At 35.2% G+C, this 25,652-nt stretch overlaps 1 protein-coding gene across 17 annotated transcripts in view; it reads right to left on the bottom strand.

Annotated features, from left to right (window-relative positions):
- LOC113105852 (ankyrin-3-like) overlaps nt 1-25,429 on the bottom strand; it is a 54,870-nt gene extending 29,441 nt beyond the window's left edge. For 7 of the 17 annotated variants that reach the window (XM_026267204.1, XM_026267255.1, XM_026267261.1 and 4 more), the window contains exons 1-10: nt 24,901-25,429; nt 7,050-7,151; nt 4,547-4,645; nt 3,853-3,951; nt 3,523-3,621; nt 2,992-3,177; nt 2,408-2,431; nt 1,658-1,666; nt 1,069-1,167; nt 290-388 (exon numbers count right to left, since the gene is read on the bottom strand). In XM_026267204.1, the coding sequence (XP_026122989.1) occupies nt 290-388; nt 1,069-1,167; nt 1,658-1,666; nt 2,408-2,431; nt 2,992-3,177; nt 3,523-3,621; nt 3,853-3,951; nt 4,547-4,645; nt 7,050-7,151; nt 24,901-25,023 (939 nt within the window). In that variant the 5' untranslated portion in view covers nt 25,024-25,429. Of the gene's footprint in view, nt 1-289; nt 389-1,068; nt 1,168-1,657; nt 1,667-2,407; nt 2,432-2,991; nt 3,178-3,522; nt 3,622-3,852; nt 3,952-4,546; nt 4,646-7,049; nt 7,152-8,347; nt 8,887-24,900 lie in introns of those variants that run through there. The other 10 variants (XM_026267212.1, XM_026267247.1, XM_026267327.1 and 7 more) reach the window with 6 other exon arrangements.
- Nucleotides 25,430-25,652: the final 223 nt, after the last annotated feature.

Genomic DNA, 25,652 nt, shown 5'->3' with positions numbered 1-25,652 from the left:
ATATCTTTTTATTTTGCCATGTGCTAGGAACTGTCTATAATAAATGATTGTTCTATTGTGTTTTAGTATTTTATTCTATGAGATGTGTTCTATTTGATTCCTTTTATCTTTTAGATTTGATGTAATTGTTATTTGATGCATTTTATTAGATGTAATGTCGAATATGATATTTGTTGAAGCAATTTTTGATTATGTAAAGCAAGCTGAACTGCATTTTATGTCTGAAAGGTCCCATATAAATAAAGCTTATTATTATTTTATTATTATTATTATTATAATCAATACTCACCCTGGTCTTGGCATCAATCTGAGATCCCCTATCTAGCAGCAAAGCAATCATGTTTGTGTTTCCACGTTTGGAAGCCACATGAAGAGGGGTAATACCATTCTAAACAAAACAATGCATACTTTAGTGAAGATTCTACATTCATATTTGAAAATCTAGAGACATTATCTGCAAAAATCATGAGAATGTAAAAGATGAACTGCAAGTATTTGATCAGATTTGATATATATATATATATATATATATATATATATATATATATATATATATACATATATATAAAATCTGATAGTACAGTATTTTAAATTCATACATTATAATAAACAATAGAGAATAACTGCAACAGTGTTTTAAATGTGGAGAAATTAAAGGAAAGAAAGCATCCACCTCAAAATTATTCCCATGAGAAAGATAGTTTACCCCAAAATGATAATTGTATCATTTCAGGGAATAATTACTTAAATGTCAGTTTGTTCTTAACAGAAAGCAGTGATTTAGAGCAGTGGTTCTCGCCCACTAGGGGGCCTCAGCCAACTTCCAAAGGACAAGCAGTTCATAATTACAGCAGAAAGCCTACTGTATACTGTCTGTGGGAAGTCTTTCATTATTGTGTTGGACAAGGGAGGACCTCAAATCAAAAGGTTGAGAACCACTGATTTAGATGACTCACTTCCAAACACTTATGTATGTCCAAGTATGTCCAACCATTTAAAATAAAGCTATGCTATTTTTGTCAATTGAAGTTGGTGCTTTTTAAAAGTTTTAGCAGTATATGATCATACCCTGGCTGTGAAGTCTACAGCAGCCCCTCTGTTGAGCAGCAGCGTGGCCACATTAACATTACCGTAGTGAGCAGCAATATGCAGAGGAGTGAAGCCACTCTGTTAGAGGATGGAACAGTATTGGGATAAAGAAGGGATAGAACAAAGAAGAGGAAAGAGGACAACAGAATGAAGATAAATGTCTGTACTGGTCTTCTAACTGATTTAAAACATCCATCATTCATGATCTATCATGCAGCATTCCCATGAATCATCACATTTGTGCAAAACCTTAAAAGAAAGAAAAAATGGAAAAGTAAACAAAATGCCTGGATTCATCTGCTACCATTGGATGCAACCATACCATGCGCTGGAGTGAAGGAAAAGAAACTAAAGTTGGGTGAAATAAGAAACGGTGAGTTCTCATGAGAGAGATGAGAAGTTTCTCAGTGACAATGAAAGGGGAAAAAAAGATGATGAACAAAATATCTGAAGAAACAAATGTTGTTCAGCAACTACTCACTACGTACTGCTAAAGATGAAAGAATAGATGGGAAATTAGCATTATCTGTCTTACTCGTTCGTTTGATGGAGCCATTTTTTTTCTTACCTTTCCATTCTGACAGACATGGTGCAATTTAAAAAACAGAATTAACAAAAAGGTGCAACAAAATGTGACCGAGAGACTTCTACACAGATAGTGAGAGCGACAGTATGAGTCCGCATGCACAATTAAGAGTTAAACGTCTGTTTAGCTTGTTTGTGAAATCAAAAGTGGTGTTTAAACAATATAATGAACTCTATTCCTGCTCAAAATGTTCATTAAAGACCCCAAAACCGGTAACACTTTAGAATAAGGTTCCATTAGTTAATGTTAGTTAACTACTTTCGTTAACATGATCTAAGCAAGAACAATCCTTCGACAGCATTTATAAGTCTTAGTTCATGTTAATTTCAACATTTACTAATGCATTATTTAAATCAAAAGTTGTGCTTGTTAACATTAGTTAATGCACTGTGAATTACCATGAACTAACAATGAATAACTGTATTTTCATTAACTAACATTAACGAAGATTAATAAATACAGTAATAAATGTATTATTCATTGTTCGTTCATGTTAATTAATACATTAACTAAACATTAACTAATGGAACCTTATTCTAAAGTGTTACCCAAAAACCTTTGGAGGAAACAGGGTGCCGCTACTAAAATAAAAACAACAATGTGTCATGCACTATGAACAAGACTGTACTCTTCCCATGCACTGTCAAAGAAAGATTCAGTGTTAAGTACTGTAGAACATTAGGCTTTACAAGAGCTGAGACCAATACAGGATTCTGCTGAGAATCTTAATACCTCTGTAGTCCTGTTGACCATCATCTGGAGTTGCACATGAGGAAGAAAATATGGTATTTTCATTAATATTTTTTGTCTTAAAATGACGAATTTCAAAGGCACACATATAATTCATTTAATTGATACATTTAAAAGTTGATACATTTAAAAGTTTATCTATCTATCTATCTATCTATCTATCTATATAATATTATAATATAATAATAATAAATAAATGACTTTTTCCTGAAGAAAAAAAACAAAAACATTTTGATTAGAGGAAGTTAGAATAATCTTAAGAGTCGTGTGGATTGTTAAAGGGTCATTATGATGCTTTTATCAGCAGTTTGAAAATTGTAATTCTAACGGTACCCATTCACTAAAGAGGATCCATTGGTGAGCAAGTAATGCTAAATTTCTCCAAATAAAGAAGCGAACTCATTAACATCTTGGATGAGAGAATTTTCAATGTATAAAAAAAAATATTATCATTGCAAACATCCTGAAAACCATGGTATTACCTATATAATAAAAATAAATAATTAACCATAGTATAACTATAGTTCCATTTTTGAAAAAGCATTAAAAAAATCCCATTCCCTCACCTTGGACTGGACATCAGCATTATGGTCGTTCTGGAGCAGCAAGGCAGCTGATTTGGTGTCATCCTTGCGGGCAGCGATGTGGAGGGCAGGCAGGCGGACTTTACCTTTTGTGTCATGTTCCAGGAGCAGAGAGACCACCTGATTATGACCCTGCTGCAGAGCAATGGCCAAAGGAGTAAAACCATCCTACAAACACAAGCAATAGGCAGAGATAATCAAACAGAACCATGTCTTTGTTCCGATACAAAGGCCATTAACAAGTTGACCAAAATGCAGATCAAAACTCGGTCCAGGGGTTGGAAGTCCAGCTGATCAACCATCTAGACCAGCCTGGACCAGCTAGAAATCATGTAAAACCTTCACCCATCTGATGCTTTTGATTACTGGATATACTTATTGGACACACTTGGATTCATTGATTTGAGAATTCACTTCAGAAGTAAGTCATAAAAACCACAGTCTATGGAAACACTCCTTCTTTTTAGAAGCAGGTACTTGAAAGTCACACACACAACTCTGGCAATCACAAACCTCTGTGGCAATGCTCTGGTTTCCACCATTCTCCAGAAGATATCGCACAACATCCAGGTGATTCTCTTGAGCAGCCATATAAAGTGGAGTGAAGCCATTCTGTAGTAACATACCGGTAACGTAAAGCTAAATTAGTATTATAACAATTTATGAAATACTATTTTAATCATATTCAATTAAATTATATATATATATATATATATATATATATATATATATATATATATATATATATATATACATATATATATATATATATATATATATATATATATATATATATATAATCATTATTATTATTATTATTGGAATATTACAGGCTCTCCTCACCTGGGACTGCGAATTTAAATCTGCTCCTCTTTTCACCAATAACTTCGCAACTTCTTTCTGCCCAGCCAGACAAGCAATGTGCAATGCTGTGTTTCCTTTCTGAAGAGGAAGAAAGGTTGATACATATTTACTACTTATCTAATGTAATTGTGCACTTGTTTGTGTATAAATATGATGGTCCTTGTGTAAATCATTAAAAGCACAAAAGGACGGAACAGAATTTAATTAAACTAGTTTAATAACAAATTCTAAAATAATTAATGTATCTATAACAAAATATCTAAATATCATTGAGAGTATGTGTTTCTTACAGCAAAAGTATTTTATACATTTTTTAGAGTGTATGCATATCATAAGAAAAGCTTTTTTCAAATACTTGGGGACTGTATGAGACATTTGTCCTAATTTTTAGAAATCCTATCAGTCAAAATAGACTTCTAGTACACTTTTCACATTTCTGCTCGACACAAAGTCTCCAAAGCTTTTCCTCTGCTGTCAGTGATTGCTTGTGTGTTATAGTTCCTGGCTTGTGTGTGGTCTGTTTGGCCCTGCTTGTCAGATGACAGGAATCATAAGAGTCCAGCTGTACTCAGCATACCATAGTGCTGGATGACTGGCATTCTGTCATATTTACTCTGTCTCTCTTGCCATTTGGGAATCACATACCCCTTGTAAGTGTTTATGTGTGATTAACCTTAGTTGAAGAGTCCACGGTTGAACCCCTCTCCAAGAGTTCCTCCACCATCTCCACGTGACCCTCTTTGGCTGCTAGATGAAGTGCATTTAGTCCGTTCTACACACAGAGGGAGACATGATCAATACACTTTCTATCAGTGCAGATTTTAATATTAATCTACAATAAAGAACAAGACAACATCTTTTTGCTCATGATAAATAATAGCATATAAGCTGCATAAAAACAGACTTTGGCAGAATAATTTGACTGGGGTAGAACTCTCGAGCATTCTGTTTTTACTAAATATGGAGATTTGTTATGTACGACTCTAGAAAAAACACTGAAAGAGATTAATTAGAAAAATGAAAGATTACAAGATTATGGAAAGTTCATGTTAAATGTATTAAAACCTAATTAATATAGTAAACAAATGTAATTTTATTTTTTTAATTGTTTATTTTTTATTTTATTTTATTATTACTTTTCCTTCAGACCCAAGTTTGAAAATTCCTTATGTAAAGAATAATTATGACAGATTTTACTATGGCGAAATTAGTTTTTTTTTTTTCTATTTTAGCACAATGATCAGAAGAAAAGGTTTTTAGCCATTATGAAATAATTAATTTTCATTACACCATGCAAAAAGTCACTTATTTCATTTTTATTTAATCAAATCAGGCTTACATGTTTAAACACGGAATTTCAGTATTTAATCTTTTTTTTTTTTCAAGAGCTGTAAATAAGCATTCCCTTTATTCAAACATCACCTCCTGTCTTAACACGACGGCGAAATCATGACAGCTCTTGTGTAACGTATTATGGCCAACATTCAGATTCGTCAGTAAGAGCAGAGAGAATTAACGAGACTCTAATCTAATTTATTTGGATAATGAAAGCTGAAGGAGTGAGGGATTCCGGTGAAAGAGTGGAAAGAAAAAAAAACTGATAAAACATGGGCAGATTATATTGCAATATCACTGAGTGAGGATTAGAATGATGGATTTTAGAGAAAACAGCATCCAATGCCTGTCCATTGTTATAATGACAGACTCAGAATTATTCAGACTCAAGATGACATCATCATGAATAATGTCATGGTCAGAGAAGAGGCAAATTCAGCACATTACATAATAAAGGGGTCATAGCAACCTAGCTTTCACACCCAGTTTAATGTAATTTAATGTAAAATAAGTAAATAAATAAATACATACATAGCTAAATCACCCTTTTAAAAGAAATATTTCACAAAGATGTGAAAATATGAAACATGCGTTATACAGTATTAAATACAATGTCTAATGTAACTTAAAGGCACTTAAACACTGTCTTTCTATTTTTTCCCCTCCCATGTTGGTCATGGTTCCACATTTACATTTACATAATATTTATATGGCACACCTTGCTGAAACCAGTACTTTAAAGATTTATGCAGATCTTGCAGTTCGTGCCTGTGCCAAACCTTACAGAATGCCTTTTGCATGTGGTATCTCCTATAAAAGGACAATTGAATCAGACATTCTCAGAAAAAAAAAAAAAGTACAAAGCTGTCATTTTGGGAACACCCCAAGCTACAAAAGCTAAAAGGTACATTGTTATTCCTTATTTACCCCTACATGCTACACATTAATACTTTAAAGGTACATATTAGTATTTTAAAATTATATATCAGTACATAAAGTGTAGATATTAGTACCCCCCACCACTGACAGTTTTGTACCATGTTTCTGATAGTGTATACAGTATCTGACTAGATAAGGAAATATTGTATTTCTTATTTACATGCATGCGTGCATTTCACTACTATTTGATTTCAAACAAGACCAGTTTAATATTGACTTCACACATTTTTAAGATTAAAGATCAGTTACCATTAATATATTTGGTGATTTCAGTGCATTGTTATGCCAGGGATAATTTGTAAGGAATGGTTGAACACAGCAGTACTGTGACAGTGGGAGGGTTTAGTTACAGAAGGTCGGGAGTGTGAACAGCTGCCAGAGACACGCATGAGTAAAACGGCTCTGATGTACGAGAAAGAACTGCCTGGCAGAGAACTGATGATGCTGGCAATGCAGCTTCTGTCAGGAATTACTATGGCTCCCTATAACATCATCACAATGCAATTTGTGGCCAAGCTGGTCAAAAAAATGAGAAAAGCAAACTAAAAGACCATACACATTTCTAATAATCAGGATTATCCTTCACTCATAAAACACAATCTACTAGGACTTTCTAAAAAGAGGCGCTAACACAGAGTTGACAGAACATGGAAAGAACCTGCTTCCTGGAAAAAACTTAAATTCAGTATTACTCAACAGATTTTCTCTTAACAGATTAGATTAAAAGCATTTACACACATAATCTAAACTGCTTTAGATGTATGTGCAAAACTTCTAACTGTTGAATTCCTTTGAATTATACTGCAATAAAAGTATGAAATAGTAAATTAAAGTTGAGAGAAATAAATGAGACGACATTGCATTCATTTCATTGCATCCATAGTGTTTTATGTAAAAGTTACCTGATTGCATGTGGCAATGTCCTGTCCGCTCTTGAGGAAATCCAGAACCTTTTCAATATTACCTGCCCTGGCCGCCCTTAGGAAGCTAGTATTACTGTCCGACTGTAGAAACAAGAGAACAGGAAAAACATTAGGACACTTCAGGCCAGCTCTAGTAAAGATTTTATTTTTTATTTTTTTTATTACAATGAATTTCCAAGTAAACAAACTTAAAGAAGAACAAATGCAGGATTACTAGAAACTTCCTAGCAGGTGTGAGTTGGTTGGAGCTAAACACTGCAAAGCCCTCCAGGAATTTACTGTTTTACAAGGACACAGGAAGTGTCCTCATAAAAATGTTTATGTTGTAATACCCATGTCATCAAACACATACACACAGAGATCCGCATGTGTGCATGGGTTATCTTGCCAAGTTAAGAAGAAAATGAATGCTAAGATCAAATTTCAGATTTGGCATCAATCAGTGAACACGTGTTGATTTGAAATATTACAGAGTAATTCATTTTAAAGCCCTTGGAATAAGAGTCACAATGGTGACAATAACCTGCATGTGCAATACCAATGCAAAAATCCTCAATGTACGGAATAATGAACACTACAGAGCAGGAAGACAGTACAAGTACAGAGAAGGAGGACAACACTTTTTGGTTACCTTTCAACAGTTGCACAAAATGTATTTAAAAACACAGATATATTAGAATTGGCAAGCACATAGATGCAAAGCTCTGGGATTAAAGATGCTAATGAACAGATCAGTACCTCTCAGGTCATGTGGAGCATGAAGCATTTATGTGTCAGGTCATTACAGATTTGACCAAAATGTTTAAGACTTGACCTCAGCAACCTTCTCAGGTTGAGAGGTCACATCTTAACACAAGTGGGATCTGAAGAAGGCCTGACCAATAGAAACACACTCTATATATTTGCTGCTGAAGTTGCCTTCAGCTCATGTGGGCAACAAAGTTCAGATCTGGTTCAAAACATTTGCTTCCATCTAAATAGAATGGTAAGAAGTAAACAAAAAATATGGTCTAAAAATAAATCAAACACCAAAGTCTTGAAATAATTACTTTACAAAAGAAATCCAGTACACAGCCAGGTTGTTGGCTTTAGTTAGTGAAGCTAGTCAGTTAACACGCTCTTTCTGGTCAGTTAAAAATGGATTACAAAAAGAATAACAGAAAATTGTTCTGCATTATGATCCCAGCTTTCCAAACACATCATATGCTGGTCTTTTCAGCAGGTAAATGACCTCAACAACCCTCTACTGAACCTAGATATTATTAAAATTGTCTTACCATGGTATGTGCCACAGAACTGTAGGAACGGTCCAGATATGGATCACTTCCAACGGTCCGCAGGCCTTTATCTGAACCACATGCCTTACACATTGCCGCATTCCCCATTATAAAGAGTGACCCAAACCTTTGCAAAAAATGGTGCTACACTTTACATCAATGTCTCGATCGTTTGTTAGTTTCCGCCCTTGCTCGGCCTTTTCCAGTGATAACCAACCACTGAACATCAAAACGCTCCTCGGAAGATTGATTCCAACTCACTCACATGCACTTAGCTTTATGGGTTTGCATTATCCTCGGTCTTCAGGTAGTACCCAGGAGCCTATTCAGTTATCAGCTTCAGAGCATCTATCCAGCTAATGTGAAATCCCCCAAACTTTCATGTCTTTCTCCTCAGGTCGCGAACATTGTCTCTTATGTGCTCTCTCTGATCCCTGCCCCACATCTTCTGTGAGAATCTGCGTCCCGTATTGGCATAGACCCCTTGGCTCTTAACTCCTACACTTTTGCGGTCTTGTCTCTCTTCCCGCCTGGCTTCGTGACTGACAACTGCGGCCACAAATGTGTCTCCCATTGCTATATCAGTCCGAATAACCCATCACGGGCTGGGTTATTTTTAACCCCTCCAGGCACAGGCAGCTATGTGACAGAACAATGCCCAACAAGGGGCAATCCTAATGGGGAAGAGCCAGCTGGGGAAGCTGTCTTTTTCCTCCTGAGGTCTAGGAATGTGCATCCAATGGGACAACTGAAGTCAAAAAGTCTTGACTGGAGGAAGAGGGTGTTATTTACAAAAACCCTTGGTTGTCATACCATAAATTATTGTCCTCAGAATGCAGTACATTTGCAGAAGTATGAAAATAGTGGAAGATCATATAAAATAGCTATTGAATTCAATAAAAGCTCTTGCAAAACACCACATGAATCCAATTCATCATCCATGAGGAATATATCCGCGTTTTAAAAGCTATAGCAATGCTTACAGTGAATTAGACAGAATGGCATCAGTGTCTGTGGGTCATCTCTGGTCCCGAGGCAGTCCGCATTGACCACACTATGATTCAGCATTAAGCTGACTTCCACTACAGACATATTGAACTGCCATTGACTGCCCTGATCAATGCCATGCCCCCTATTAACCAAAATAATCTGGGTTTTACAGTTAATGGGGCAATAATGACAAGTGAGTTTAAACAGAAAATAACAAATCGTAATAATGCTTTAAAACTAAACAGTGAACTCCATTAATGTGCATGTACAGCTGACTTTTTGAAGAATTTTAACTTGATTCAGTCAAGATCCAATTATTTTATTTCAAATAAATACTGCAAAATAATAATAATAATAATAATAATAATAATAATTCTAAATTTTGGGCTGGAAAGATGTAAAAAAAATTCAAACAAAACGATTTAATAAAAAAAACCCACTAAAACAGTATATAGTATTACATATATAAAATACTATTAAAATGTAAGTTAACTGATGCAGCAGAAATTTCTCAATTTTTTTATATTAATATCCAATTATTACCATTTACATGTAAATTACATTATACATGAAAATTTGACAAATGCAAATTGTTATTCTATATTAACATTCTCAGCTCCTTGTGTATCTCAGTTATAATAACCTGCTTATAAGACTGTTAGTTAGACACTGCCTGTCAAGTTGTTATAGGATGCAGCAGGTAGTAACTGATTAATCAATGACACCTAGATTGCCCCATGACCCTGCTCCACCCCCCACCAAAGACAGATAGCACAAAAGTTTAATCAAAAGCAACTATTTGGATGTAAATAACAACAGAGACTGTGTAAAAGTGCATACAAACAATGCCAGCAAGAATGCAAGCTGTTATCAAGGCCAAACTTTCAACCAAACATTCAGGGAACTTGGTCAATTCAGATGAAAGGTTATATACTGTATAGGCCATGGGATATAGATGTTTGAGAATGTAACACTTCTCTTACCTGATAAAATGTATTTGGATGTGGTGCCCTGCATGGGAATTGCCCAATTGCCCACATGGTTAATCTGCCCATGGCAGCAGGTCATCCAAGGTCACACAGTTTAACACATTAGGTGAAGGTGATGTTTATTCTAATTATTTATAGATTACTTATAACTCTAATTATTTGAGTTTACTTTTGGCTGCATTTAAATATGATCAAAGGGAGTTATCATGCAAGGGGAATTTGGCTACAGAAAATACAATATTTTAACCCCATACAAATGAATGACATGACTCCAATAACATTTATACCAACAGTCAATAAAACGATCTGATCTCCCCATCACTACTTCTTTATTATGTTTCCTCAGGAAGACTTGTATTTTAAATTAAAAATAATTCAATGCCTGGCAGAGAACCATTAATTTGATGTAAAAGAAAAAAATCTTTAATACTGTACAACATTTTCAAAACTTGCATTTACAGATTGCCAGAACAAAACTGAAGCACATGAGTTATATCAAAAGGTTATGTCATCACATATGTAACCAATGAGATTTTGCACTCTAGAGACAAATCTGCATACAGGATGATCCTATTTCCTAATCCTCTTCCAGTATCTGTGCTCTTGAAACAGGTGCAGAACAGCTGATTACAGTTAATCATTTATCCGTGGAGCTCATCTCCAGCACAGAAATACTAAAATGCAGCCATTACAAAACTGCAAAAAAAAAAAAAAAAAAAAAAAAAATATATATATATATATATATATATATATATATATATATATATATATATATATATATATATATATATATATATAATAATAATAAATAAATAAATAAATAAATAAATAAATAAATACAAAAATACATTATATAAAATAATACAATAATAAAATAAAATAGTTATTTTTTTTTCTTTTTATAATTAGCCCTGGAGAACCCAAGAACCTTTTTCTTCTTTGGAAAATTATGAACTATGCATTAAATTACTGCTACAAGTTCACTGAACACCAAAATATCCACTTTTTCAATTTTAACCCTTTATTCCCTAATTTAGGATTAGGGCCAAATTTGACCCATTGGGCTTTCATTTCAAAGAATCACAAAAACAAACACGGTCAATGCAAACTATTTTAAATTTAGGAAAATAATCGGTCAACCACACAGCTACATTTAACAATGTTTTTTGTTTGTTTTTGTTTTTTTTGCTATATTTGTTGCATGTTAGAACTGGATTTCAAATGTACAAACACTTTGTCCAATGGAAACAAGAACACAGGGCCAAAATCACGACTGAAAAAAACTAACAACATGGGTCTTTGCCTATCCAAAAATGTGTTCTGCTAGAGAAAGGAACACTAGATATTGTGGTAGTCTTTGAAACAACTTTTTTTTGTTGTTGATGCAGAGAGCATTTTTGCATTTTTCACAGTGCATTTCAGTTTTGAGGTCCTTGCACACAGCACATCGACTTTATTAGTCTGTGGCCCTGTACTACTAAGGTTACTTATTAAAATATATTATACAAATGAAATTATTTCAAGGCATTAGCCAAATACAGGACTGTCACCATTCTCCATCAAAGTCACTCAAAGAACCAAAGGGTCATTTTTGACCCGACATTTTTTTAACACATACACCCAGAGGGTCATTTTTGACTCATTGTTTTTTGAACTAGCTCAGAGTCACTCATTTCACCAAAAACAATATAAAACTTACTTCTAGGCATTCTGCAAGCTAATACTAAATAGATTAACAAAAAATACACAATTTTACCAACCGCTGGTTTGCTGAGAAGACGATTTTGTTTTGGTAGGTTTCCAGCTCAACAAAACAGCATGTGGTAAGCCATCTTGTTACTACCACTCTCTGGCACTTGTGAGTTCAATATTGATCCACTAGGTGTCTCTATGCAGGGGTCAGAAGTGGCACTCTGGGCTTTCGAAGCTAAATTTGAATTTTTTTTTTTTGTTGGTTCATTTTGGGTGGCAGCAATTAACAGCGGCCAAATTTGACCCCGTGGGTTCTCCTTAGATTAAAAAAAAAAGTAATGGTTATGTTGTCTTACTAGGGTGTTGAATTCTAATATTTGTACGCATTAGAAAGAAATCATAGGTTAAATTAACTGCAGCAGAGCAGGACAATGTTTTACAAATCACCCATAATTTGACTGATATTGCTGTAATTTGTGACATCATCATATCCTCCGACCTCAATGAACCCTGTGTGCATGTGAATGCGACTGAGATAAACTCTCATCAAAGTTACTTTACATGTGCTAGTCTAACATTGAAAGCACAAAAATGAATTAATTCAGATAAAATATGTAGAACAACAACTGGATTACTAGAGGCTACATTTCCACATAACGAAAGAAACTGACTATTTTAACTAGAATAAGGGCTGTCTGAAGATTTTGGCATTAAATGGTTGCAGAATTCTTTAAACAGACACATGTCACCCAATAAGTCAGTAGGTCAGCTGTTTCTGAGCTGGCATGGATGAATTTGAGGTAAAAGTGCTGTTGTTAATGGTACCTTGCGTTTGCGCTCTGCTCTCTCTCTGTGTCTCTTGCGTCTCTCTCTTGCTTTGGCGAGAGCCTTTATCTCTGGAGGTTGTTCCAGTTCCCGTGCCTTTTTAAGATGTGCTGCTGCGTGTGCCATGATGCCAAACCACAGAAAATCACACACAGATACCTCTCTATCGCTTCAGATATGGAATAGTCCCATAAGGTTTTTCATATTAATGTAAAGTCCTCCCACAATTCACTCTCAATAACTCCCTCCTCAGTGTAAACAGTTTGTGTCTTTTTTACCCCCATCGAGTGTGACTCCTGTCCGTCCATTGGTTGGCTGAAGAGACAAAAGCCTCCCTCACTGAATCTGAATTTATATTGCCATGTGTGAACTGGGGACCAGAGAGAGAGGGAGAGACAGAGAGGAAGAGAGAGAGGAAGAGGGCCAACCTGCCTGTCCACATGTGGAGGCATCCAGCTTATATTCCAGCTGCAGGATTGAATGTATGTATGTGTGTACTTCAAAAATGTGAGTGTATAAGAGAAAAGACAGAATAAAACGAAGTGATAGTTTCAGAGAAAAACATGAAACTGTTAATACTTTGTGGCAAACACCAAGTACACCTGTGGCACATTGCGTGCAAACTGGAGCTGGGGAGGAGTTTAGGGAAGACCACAGTGGAGGCCGTCAGGAACACTGGGAATAAATCCACTGGGGCAATGGTAAGCCACATATACAAATCCACCAGGAGGAGAATGATATGCTCTAACACACAGCTGCTGCAGTCATAGACCTGACCTTGTGGGGTGGTGTACTGTGGGAAATGCCCATGGCTGATAATAAGAGAGTTGCTGGGTCAATGCTGGTTCAAAAAGGCACTTAAACCTGCAGGATGCTCCAGTGGGAATTTACTATAAATCCTCTTGGGTTAAAGGTGTCTGGTAAATGACTACTGCAAATGCTATAGAGTAAGGAGTCTATAACTATTTCTTAGTAGGGATCACACTTAAGCTGTCTCTGAGTCGCAAAGAGTCAGCGCAGTCTGAAAATAACGATGTGTCTGTTTTAAGTTTAGGGCTTTTTTATTTACTTTTATTCAGCAAGGATGCATTCAATTGCTCAAAAGTGACAGTAGAGATTACAAAAGTGTTCTATTTCAAATAAATGCTGTTCTCTCTATCGAAGAAACCTGAAAGCTAAGTAACACAATTAGCACAATTGTTTTCAGCATTGATAACAACAATAAAGTGCATTTATATTATAATAATATTTAACAATATTACTGTTTTAACTTATTTTTGATCAAATAAATGCAGCCTTGGAAAGCATTAGAGAGTTCTTTCAAAAACATAAAAAAAATCTTACAGACACCATTTTTTTTAACAGTTGTAAATATGCACACAAAATCCAATTCACAAATACATAACCTATTTAAAATATTCAAATTCAAAATACGACCTAAATATACATTGTTAATATATTTACAAATGTTATATATAATACAGTATTATTAAATAGTGAAATATGGTATTAATCTTTTTAGATTTCATAAATTTAAAGTTCATGAATTTGTTTGTTTATTGTTGAATTTGCATGTGCAATTTTGTAAATATATTTGCAAATATTATGAGATCTGACAGGTTCACAAATACATTTTTGAAATCATGTCTTCTTTAGTCAGGTGAGGTATTTTCAATTTGATGTGGCTAGGTTTGACTTTCAGTCTTACTTTTCTCACTTACAAATTACTTACAAAAAAACACTCACAAATGTCACTGTATTACCCACATAACCATACTCCTACATTTACCCTTCCCACAAAATCTTCTGCATTTTTTTTTTTTTTTTTTTTTTTTTTTATGATTTATAAGCTGTTTTCCTCATGGGGACCAAAAAAAAAAATATCCTCACAAGGTCATAATTTACTGGTATCTCTCACTATTCTTGTGTGGACATTTGTACAGACTAAACGCTACCCTAAACTGCCAAAGATACATCCCTTTTGTCTCTGTCAAGATACTTCTACACCACCTTTTGGCCTACAAAAATAACTACACCTCAGCAAATTAGATATCAGCACACTGACACCTGGTGGTTAAACTGCACACTAGAAGAGCTCCAAACATCTTCCTCTGTGTGAGTCCTTGAAGCAAGAGTAAGACATACAAGACAAGCACTGAATGGAAGATCTTCAATTGTATATCCAACAATTAAAATAATAGAACATAATAATTTAGATATAATCTGTATAATGAACATTATCTCACACAAATCATGCACTGTAAAACACATGTATATATATATAGGATATGTAAAGCATATATATATATATATATATATATATATATATATATATATATATATATATATATATATATACACATTTAGCATTAATATATATTAATCCACCCATAATTGAATTACAAATTGCAATAAACCCTGATTTTAGGTATTAAACATGTCCTAAATTGTGGTAACGAGACTGCCTAAATTAAAATTCTGTAATGCAAGACCTGTTTGCAACTTTGTTCATGGTAAGTGCCATGCCATCATGCTTATATATATATATATATATAATATGAATCAAAACTTTTTTACTACAGATGGTGCTACATTACATTAAGGTAATCTCATCTTTAACAAGCGCTGCATCTAATGTTATTTGTTCACATGTAAAAGCAACTAACTAAACAACCTGTTCAGATGCAGAAAAAGAATCTATAAAACATTGATCCTTTATAACAACTGATAGTCTCCAGAGTAGAGCAAGAGCTCTGTAACCAAAACCAAGATACAGATTCATACTGTAAAAATCACAGCAAAGATGGACCATCAATCAAGTTCCTTCAACTGGCTTATTGGAGGTTATACAGTCATCAGATCACAATTTCAGTGTTAAACGCACACCCTACTGAATCTAAATCAAACATTTTTCCCACAATGCTAGGGATTGTGATTGGTCGCTATGCAGTTGTATTTGTGACTCCCTAAGTATGACCTCATGATGTAGCAGATAAAAGATCATGCTGTAAGCCTGCTGTAAATATGTTAAAAACACCACACCGCAAGAGAGATGTTTGAGATATGGTTCATTCGAGCTCAAAAAGGTCTTGTCATTCTGATAAATGGACAAGCAGAGGACAGGATCAATACAGTGGTAAACATGAGCAGATGTAGAGGCGCCAGGTCTCAAATGTCTGCGTGGAGAGAGCAATGCTCGCAGGGGAATACAAGTTATCATCGTCTCTACACTTACTGAACATCATTATTCAGGATGCTTATGTTTCACCCATCACAGCTGCTAAGGCTGGCAAATTGTGCTGCGTCAGGGGCTTGTGCTAAAAACAATAAGATCTTTTAATATTTGTAAGTAAGTACTAAGTAGCAATTTCACAGATGATTTTCATCCAAAGTGAATGAAAAATAAAATTTCATAGAAGAACCTTTTTTTGTTTTCCCAAATTAACCCTTCAGTGAAAATAACTTGCAATGGAAAGCTTCCATGAATGTTCATCTTCATGTCCATCTTTTTGACTGGACCACACTGGATGTAACTTTGTAGAAAACATATCTTTGATGACGATTCAAATCTCAAATATAAGAGAAGTTTCCGGGTGTATATTGTGTGTAGATGTACAGTATACAGTCATAGCTGAGTCTGCACTTTTCCACTCACATCATCTAAAAGCTATTCAGTCTTGAAGCTCTTACAGTGTTTGTTATTAAGGCATTAGTCAACACATCGATCTTTCATAAAAAATCACTCACGGTCAACACTCAATCCTGTTTCTCTGCACAAATCCATGACTCTAATGCACTAGATGTAGAAGCAGGAATGCAGCAATATTTAAATATTTGGCTGATGCAATAGACATTAGTTATTAAGGTATGGCCGATAACAATCTAATGTCTGCTATTTTAAAGAAGAAAAAAAAAAACTATTTACACTAAAATTCTAATATACATGGTGCAGATTAAATCAAAACATTAGCTGTTCATTTAATTGTTAATTTGAAAAGATTACTATTTCAAATAAATGATTTCAACTATGCTTTTCATTTTTTCAACTGTGATGATAATAATAAATGTGTGTTGAGAAATCAGTTTATAAGAATGCAGTTGTGATGCTGAAAACTCAGCTTTTTAAAATTCACATTTTAAAATATGATAAAATTTAAAATTTAAATATTATTTAAATTGTAATAATATTCCACAATATTACTATTTGTACTGTATTTTTATTAAATAAGCGGTGAAGCATAGAGACTTCTTTTAAAAACATAAATAAATAAAAATCTCACAGACCAAAACTTTTGAACTGTAGTGTGTAGTAGACCAATAAACAGTAGGCTGTTTAGTACATTACTCTGAAAATCTGCAAAAATAAACATTATACTACAGTATTTATATGATCATATATTATATTTAATACTTTTATATTATCTGCTTTCAACAAAACGAATAAAAGTTTAACAAAACCATTTATACTGGCTAATGCAAATATGGTCACAAATAGGCCTTACACCCCAATTTAAAAGCATGGTGTAAACAAATAAAAATTTTAAATACTCAGTAAAGACTGACACACACACACACACACACACACACACACACACACACACACACACACACACACAGCTGTTTACAAACAACTGGCACAGTGTCAAACCTTAGTGAGCTACCTGCCAGCATTTTTGGCATCATTTAGCCTCAATCCCAATGTCTGACACTGTAGCCAACAAATGATGTTGCCTCCAAAAACATCTATTTTGGTAAAAAAGCAGAGACAGCAACTCTTACACAAATAACCTTTGTGCATGATGCAATCCCACAATGCTTTATAACAAGCTCAGCCTCTCAATGTAATTCAGTAGAGTCCTTTTAGCAGCCTAAAAGTTGACAGGAAATTATTTTCTACTAATATTACCACAATAAGATGTACTAAATATTTCTCAGCAGTTCTCTTTTCCCTAGTCATGTCTTTCGAGGGTACCGTCCCAGTGACATTCTGTTGTACCCTTAAAAGTACAATTTTTGCAAAAAAAAATCTAAGAGTGTATCTTTTTCATTTAGTTGGTAATTCTCTACAAGATTTATTGTGAATCCCCTCTGCATTTGCACGACCTTGGAATAGCTCCCACTTTTCACCATATTAACTACAGCCTCATAGACAAGACAGCAAGCCTGCTTTCTTCCCTTCTCTCGCTCACAAGTTTAAAAGTCTTGAAGCTGACAGTGAATCACTCCCATGTCTTCCATATGCACATACACAGGCCTATAAATTCCTACTTCTAGATAATTTGCTTCATTTCATCATTACATGATCAAGACATGGGCTGAAACCTCTCGCTAGCTTTTTAATGTCACTGTAGAAATACATATATCAGTTATCACAGACTTCATCCAGATCAGTAGAGACCACACCCAAACACACACTGACAAATGTGCGGAGAAAGAAAGAGGACAGTCGCTGAGAAAGATCGAGAGAAAGTTGCATAAACGGCGAGAGATGAAGGAAGGAGTGTCATCACAGAAACAAGAGAGTGAGAAAGACAAATGAAGATGCACTCCAGACAACACCCTTGCAAAATTCACTTTGCTCAAAACAACACTATGCTCTTCAAGTACATGTAATTTGAACATACAATATCTGTCCTATCACTGACATATTTGTTGTCTTTTTTGGCATTACCACACTTTTTGAGCAAGCAGGAACAGTGACATTAAAAAAATAAATATAATTTAATTCAAAATAATAATAGTTAAATATTTGGTTCATATGTGTGCATGTGTAAAAATGTTAAAATAATTATATTATATAGATAAATATGTATCATTATTTTAATCAGTTTTCTTATTAATATAGGCCATTTTGATGCTTGCACCTACATACCAAAATAAAGGAACTACATTCTCCTGCATCTTCTCATCCTGCTGTATGATATGACTTTGATATCTACACCAACAGCACACAGAACATGATGATGAATCCATTCACTCACTGCTTTAGAGTCTGAATCATCTTAAATGATCTCAGAGTGCCTGCAAGAAAAGAAAACACATTTAAAGAAATCTAATTTAAAGTAAGCCTGGTGACTCTGAATCCAGAAGCATCTTATTCTTAGCCCAGCTCATTTGATTCTGCATGTACTCTGGAGAAAAGGAAGGACACATGCAATGAAAATGAATGCAACTAGAAGATATCTGAATGCACTTTTAATTCGATTTGAAGTTACTAGTTCCCAGTTAGGGGCTCTGTCTCATTCGCTTTGCTGGTCCAGATTTAGTTTAGGCTATTTCTTTCGAATCAGGTGTTTCTTGGGCAAAGTGGACTTGACTTGCATGCCTGTTTCTTACAGCAGCACCACATTTTTTTTTTTTTTTTACATTCCAGTGATGCATAAAGGACATTCATTAAGGACATTCAGATTTTGGGGAAGTTGTGGCCTAGTGGTTAGAGAGTTTGACTCCTAACCCTAGGGTTGTGGGTTCGAATCTCGGGTCGGCAATACCACGACTTAGGTGCTCTTGAGCAAGGCATCGAATCCCCAACTGCTCCCCGGGCGCTGCAGCATAAATGGCTGCCCACTGCTCCGGGTGTGTGTTCGCTGCTCTGTGCGTGTGCACTTTGGATGGGTTAAATGCAGAGCACGAATTCTGAGTATGGGTCACAATACTTGGCTGAATGCCACGTCACTTTCACTTTCTTTTCAAATGTTTGGGGTCTGTAAGATTTATTTAATGTTTTTGAAAGAGATTTTAATTACATTTGATTTTAATTACAGCATTTGTATATGCCATTTTAAAGATGTAAGGAAACAAATCTCAATTTTCTATACATCATTAAGATTTGAAATGACTGAATTTTCAAGATGTATCGAGCTGTTATAATGTGATTTGGATGCAGAGGAAATGTTCTGCTAAAGCATCAGATCTATTGTGTAGTGGAAAGAGCCACTCCCTAAAACAACTGATCAATAATTAATCATGTGACTTCAACACCATGTGACATGCTTTACCAACTTAATTCTGCCTGATAATGAGAAAATAATAATTCAGCATCACTGAAAGATGTACCTGAGAGGTAAAATGAAAAGTGAAGGTGAGTACTGAAGGACTGAGAAAAAGAGACTGAGAAGGAAAGAGAAAGAGAGAAGGATGGATCAATAAAAGTATGCAGACAGCAGACGGGACAGCAATCACATCAGAGCATCAGGAAGCCTCCGTAAACACACTCTACTCAATTAGCTCTCTGGGAAGGGCAGGCTATTGTGTGATGAGCCATTCTGTCTGCCCTCTCCTTACAGATGCTTTCAAGTAGCACACAGCACAGGACATTACTTTGGCAGACACATAATTCTTGGGACGCTTTCCATCTGTTAGGGTGTGTGAGGTGAGCTGAACCATATTTGGCTTTATATGTGCACAGTGTATTTCCATCACTTTTACACACAAACTGACCTTAAGACTAAAGCATCATGTCTGTTGGTTCATCCATCCGGCCAAGGATTTAGAAACCATTTGGAATTTCTACTAAGAGACAACCATTACTTCTCAAGGACCAGTGCCTTAATGCATCCACCACATCTTTCAAATTGTTCCTAATCCATCCACCCATCTGTTTTTCACTCGTCCTCAAGCCGTCATCGATCCATTCTCAATTCTTGCGGGAAGTCCTGATTGGGGTTTCATAAATATTTTAAAGCATGAGATGCATTTCCATGTAACTCTTACCCCTCACCCTTAAAAAAAAAAATCATGTGGATAAAGACAAGGCACTACAGGCAAAGCTATTTTTTTTCAGCACTAGTTAACTTTGATCTATTTTGCTCTTTTTTTCTAATTAGGTTTTTTTTTTATTATGCACTGAGACATGAATCTCCACATTCATGCACCATATATAATTCATTTGATTTATGTTACTTTTTGACAGTTTTTTCTGATTTATGGAGTAATAAAAATACATTCCCAAAATCCCCACAATAAAAACCTTTAATTCTAATATGCCAACAAAATGAAAAACATTTATTTTCTGGAAATGCGTTGAAATTAGTGGATATGTCTCCCTTGCATATTTAAAATAGCATATCAATAAACCTGTAATACAACAGAAATACTTAATGAAATTTGGTTAAGCAGCTGGGTAAGTGTGGTGATATCTATTAGTTACATTTTTTATAATAAAAATACCAGCTCATGTTTTGACATTTTTAGCATTACTGTAACATGGGAGCTGATGAGGGGTGAGACGTGCGGATCCATATGCAAGCTTTTATTGGACAGAGACATGGTCATAACAGGCAGGGGTCAAACCCTGTGCACATATCCTATATATTATTTATAAGGAAATAAATAAAATTATTATAAAAACACTTTTGGGTAGGGGGGTGTTTATTTTGGTGAATTCAAATATCAGCAGTTTCTCAGAAATGGCTCGGTGCGCCTTAAAGGACTTAAATCATAAATGAAATGAAATCATAATGTGGGCAATGATGATAATGGATGTTCACAGATTTAAGTTTTGTGAAGACAGTGCTGGACAGGGAGGTTGCTATAGAAACAGTCCTCAGAGGGCAAGCCAGGCATGGCACCCACTACCCACAATGCAACAGCATGCAGATTTGTAATGCAATAAAAACCTTCTGCTCCATTACAGTCTCCTTCCTGTACATCATCATACTTCCCACACAAGGAGAAGAGAAAGAAAGACTGAGTGAGTGAATTGTGGACAAATAGATGACAAGAAAGAAATGATGACCTGAAATGGCAGGCCATTGTAACATTGCATAGCACCTGTCCAGATAGCTTTGGTTATAAAAGGAATCATAATTATTAAGTATAATACATGTATTCACACAGGAAACAGCAGAATGTTGGCAACTTGGTGATATATTAATGAGAAAACTTCAAAAATATTAAGCCAAACTGATAATTATACTCTGTAAAAAAAGACTATTAGTTACTTTGGATGAGAAATTGAAGGGGCTGCAGAGTCATAGAGCATCTATTAGCCTCAAGCTAATGCAGTATGAGTGATTGAAAAGGGTGGAGTCCTTTCAACACCAGACACGCATTAATATTCTTCAGTTAATACAAGAAATTCTAATTCCTCTTGGATCGAATCTTTAAACAGTTTTCAAATAAATTTTACAATAATACATACTGCTAATATTTCATGTTATTAGACCACCCACAGAATGGTCAGTGACCACCTGATGCATATTACACACAGAAACAAAAACACCATTCTTTGCTGGTTTCATTTTAATTGTAATTTTTTTTTTTTATATATATATCAACATAAACTAAAAGAAAACGAGAAATCTTGCCTATATTTAGTTAACTACAACCCTGCAACAGGAACACTTTTGAGGAATTTCTCCAAATTTGATTACACAGTGCCATGTAAACTTATTTTTTGAGCGAACATTCTGTTTACAAAGTCTCCACAGCCTTCACTCTTTTTTTCTGAAAAGCCATTTGAAAATTGACATTGCATTGCAATTACTTTAATATATATTTTCTATATAATTGGTATCAACCATTTCGGATAAACTTGCCCCTGAACAGCACAGCAAAACAACTGAACTGTGGCCAGTCCCTTAACATTTCAAAAAGCCTATCAGGGAATTCTTAAAGTAATTGATTTTGAATAATTGATTTAAACATTTAAATTGATTTTAAACCTTCAAAGACAGACCTGTAAGGTTGTTAATTGATGATTCATTGTTGAACCCATAGCCTGCATAAACAGTAGAATTACTATTGAAAAAAATACATTGACAATAATGCTAAAAATCTCCACCAATCAAAGAATCAAAGGAACTTTCTAGCACCTGCCTACTCCCATGAAACAGCAAACCTTTCCTCTCTATACCTCCATTCATCCCTCTCAAGAAGTTAGTGCACAGAATTTGTAGTTTAATTGAATTAGACTATGCAATATTACTTCCTAAATTGACTGCTGTAATTACATCCAAACAAAAATTGCACTGCATTTATAATATGAATTGGCTCAGTTGTTAGACTTGAAACAACAACGAGTGTTGTTTTAGTCAGTGAACAAAGATTTTAGGAGTGCCAGTATATGGTGTTCATGCAATAAAATGACGCCTGTTTATACGCCTGCAGTGCTTGGTCCATTACTGGAATCTAATTTCCCAGAGAAACCAAGACAGCACTCTCTCATACGATAACTCAGGACCCAATAGGAAACTGCATTAGTGTATTTTGACAGGAAATAGCTTTAGAAAAGAGTTCTGCCCAGTCTTTCAGCATATGAGGTAACGTGATATTTTTTTATTTAAGCTGCTCATATACAGTTTAATCTATAACGTGTTTTTCCTGTCCTTTGCCGATTCTAGTTAAATTATATATTTTTAATAATTATTGTCATTAACACTTTACATTTGACTGCTTTTATTTTGATAAGTGCATTATAGTTGATGCATACATTATTTGAAAATTCATTCTTATTTTGTGGAAAAAAATTTAATATTAGGCCTTTTTTGCAATTAAGCATTTTTTTTTTCTTAAGATGAAGATCTGTGTAATATGGAGGCTCATTCCCAAGGAATAAAAAAAAGGTATCCAACAATTCTGAGTTTATTTCAGAGAAAAAAGTCTGAATTGTAGGATATAATCTCAGAATTGATACAAGAGCTATGCAAAGCATTATCAGGGCTGAACATTTTAATTCATACCAGCTAAACCTGACAAGAGCACTTGGCACAGAGTGCAGTCATGATGCAGTGAGAAGACTGATTTAGGATACATCAGACTGGAGATATGAAAGGCGAATTTAGACCTAGAGTAGTTCAACAGACCATGAAGAAAAACCCAAGAGGCACTAAGCCTTGACAGCTCTAAAAGTTAAATAATAAAGAAAATAGGGTGGAAAATATCTTTTGGAAAGCTCAGAGCAACAAATCACACAGGCTACAGCTTTGAATGACACAGAAGGGCATCTATGCATCCATGCAGACAAGCTAATGCCCTACATGACTCAGCCAGTCCATCACTTATTTATGGCTGGTTTTTATTGATGAACTGGCTTATGAGATTGTAAATAAGCAGACGGGCAGGGTGAGTGAGGCTAAGCTTGTTATTGTAGGGCTCTTAAGAGGGTGTGATAGAATTATTATTATTATTTTTTTTTGTATTTATTTAACAAGCTCTGCAGGGTCATCAGCTGTGATTTCATGCATAAAACATCACAGTTGATAAACTGAATCTCATGCGTGATACTTGGAAAACATTTCAGAATGGCACCTAAGGATCAAAACAGTTCAGCTTTAACTGTGCAGTTTGTCAGGTGTAAAAACCTCACTTGCAGTCAACACGCACGGTCACTACAGCATCACGTAGAGGCTGGACCAAGACGAAAAGAGACTGCAGTATATATATGGGAAAACTATGTAAAAACTGCTAAATCCTTTCAGCCCACCATAAACCAAATACATAGTTAGCGGAAGTTTGAGAAGTATGAATTTTAAATGTATGGTTAAAATTAACATTATAATTAAAATAAAACATTTTGCAAGTAAAATAATATATATATATATATATATATATATATATAAATCATCTTATTAACTACATTACAGTGAAACAAAAAGTTATTGTATAATATAATAAATATGAATACTGGCTATAGTTTATGGATAGGCTTGTTATGATAAACTTTGGTTGTTAGTAAAAATTTTTTTACAGCAATTCAGTTTTTACAACTACAACTAAAATAACATTTCCGTAAATCTATCAGAATTCTCAGAGATAGATAGATAGATAGATAGATAGATAGATAGATAGATAGATAGATAGATAGATAGATAGATAGATAGATAGATAGATCTGCCTCAGCGTGTTCATGTGTTTACAGAAACAACGCTGCTAAGATTAAATGAAACAGGCTACATCGCGATACTGATGGCTTGGACAGATTCGGTAACCAGGACAACGCCTCATCCTCCGCATCATGGACCACAACACCGCGAAACACGGGTGTCACGCTCGCCCACACACACTGAACATCAGAAAGCGGAATGCTTCGTTCAGTTTGCACACTCACACACTGACCTGGCGGATGCGGTTCTGGTGTGGTGGAGAGCTTCCATCGGGCGAGGTATTGTTGGATGAGGCCATCCTCACGTCTCGGACGGAGCCGCCCCTGCTCTGACTTTCTGCCGAGCTTTTCGACATTGATGCTCAGCGCGTGATGATGTCCACGACACGGAATCTGGCAGTCCCGATACTGCTGTTGTCGAGACCCGGCCTCAGATGACAAGACTGAAGCTCTGACATATGTTGTGGTTGTATTCGGGAGTGGGAGACAGACGCACGTCCTGTGGCGTGACGGTGCGGTGCGGGTCTCACGCCCGGTGTCCTGCGGCACTGCTGCTGCTCACATGCACAGGATCCGATGTGCGGTGCTGAAACACTGACCGAGATGGAGAATGAATGAGGCTTACTAACGATAAGTCAGAGATAAATATAGGATGGTGTAAGAAAGTCGCAATACGCGCTGTGTTCTCATCGCTGTGTTTAGTAGCCGCCTCCTGTGCTCTCTCTCTCTCTCTCTCTCTCTCTCTCTCCCCTCCTCCATAAGCCAAACCTCCACTTAGAGGCACACATGACGAGGCAAAATCAAAATCGATTAAATAGCTTGGATTTTTGAATATATAGTAAACCCAAAGTTAAATCACAACTAAAATGATGTTTTTTATGACTGCATTTGGTAGGAAATTATCAAGTTATGTTTTTTTTTTTTTGCTAGATTTTATCTGAGCGTTAACAGCTCCTTTATTCCTATTTAATAGCAGGTTTTCATT

Source organism: Carassius auratus, chromosome 1 (assembly GCF_003368295.1).
Source record: "Carassius auratus strain Wakin chromosome 1, ASM336829v1, whole genome shotgun sequence".
Classification (NCBI taxonomy): domain Eukaryota; kingdom Metazoa; phylum Chordata; class Actinopteri; order Cypriniformes; family Cyprinidae; genus Carassius; species Carassius auratus.
Note: the sequence above shows the minus strand (reverse complement) of the source record. Positions and strands in the feature narration are given on the sequence as shown.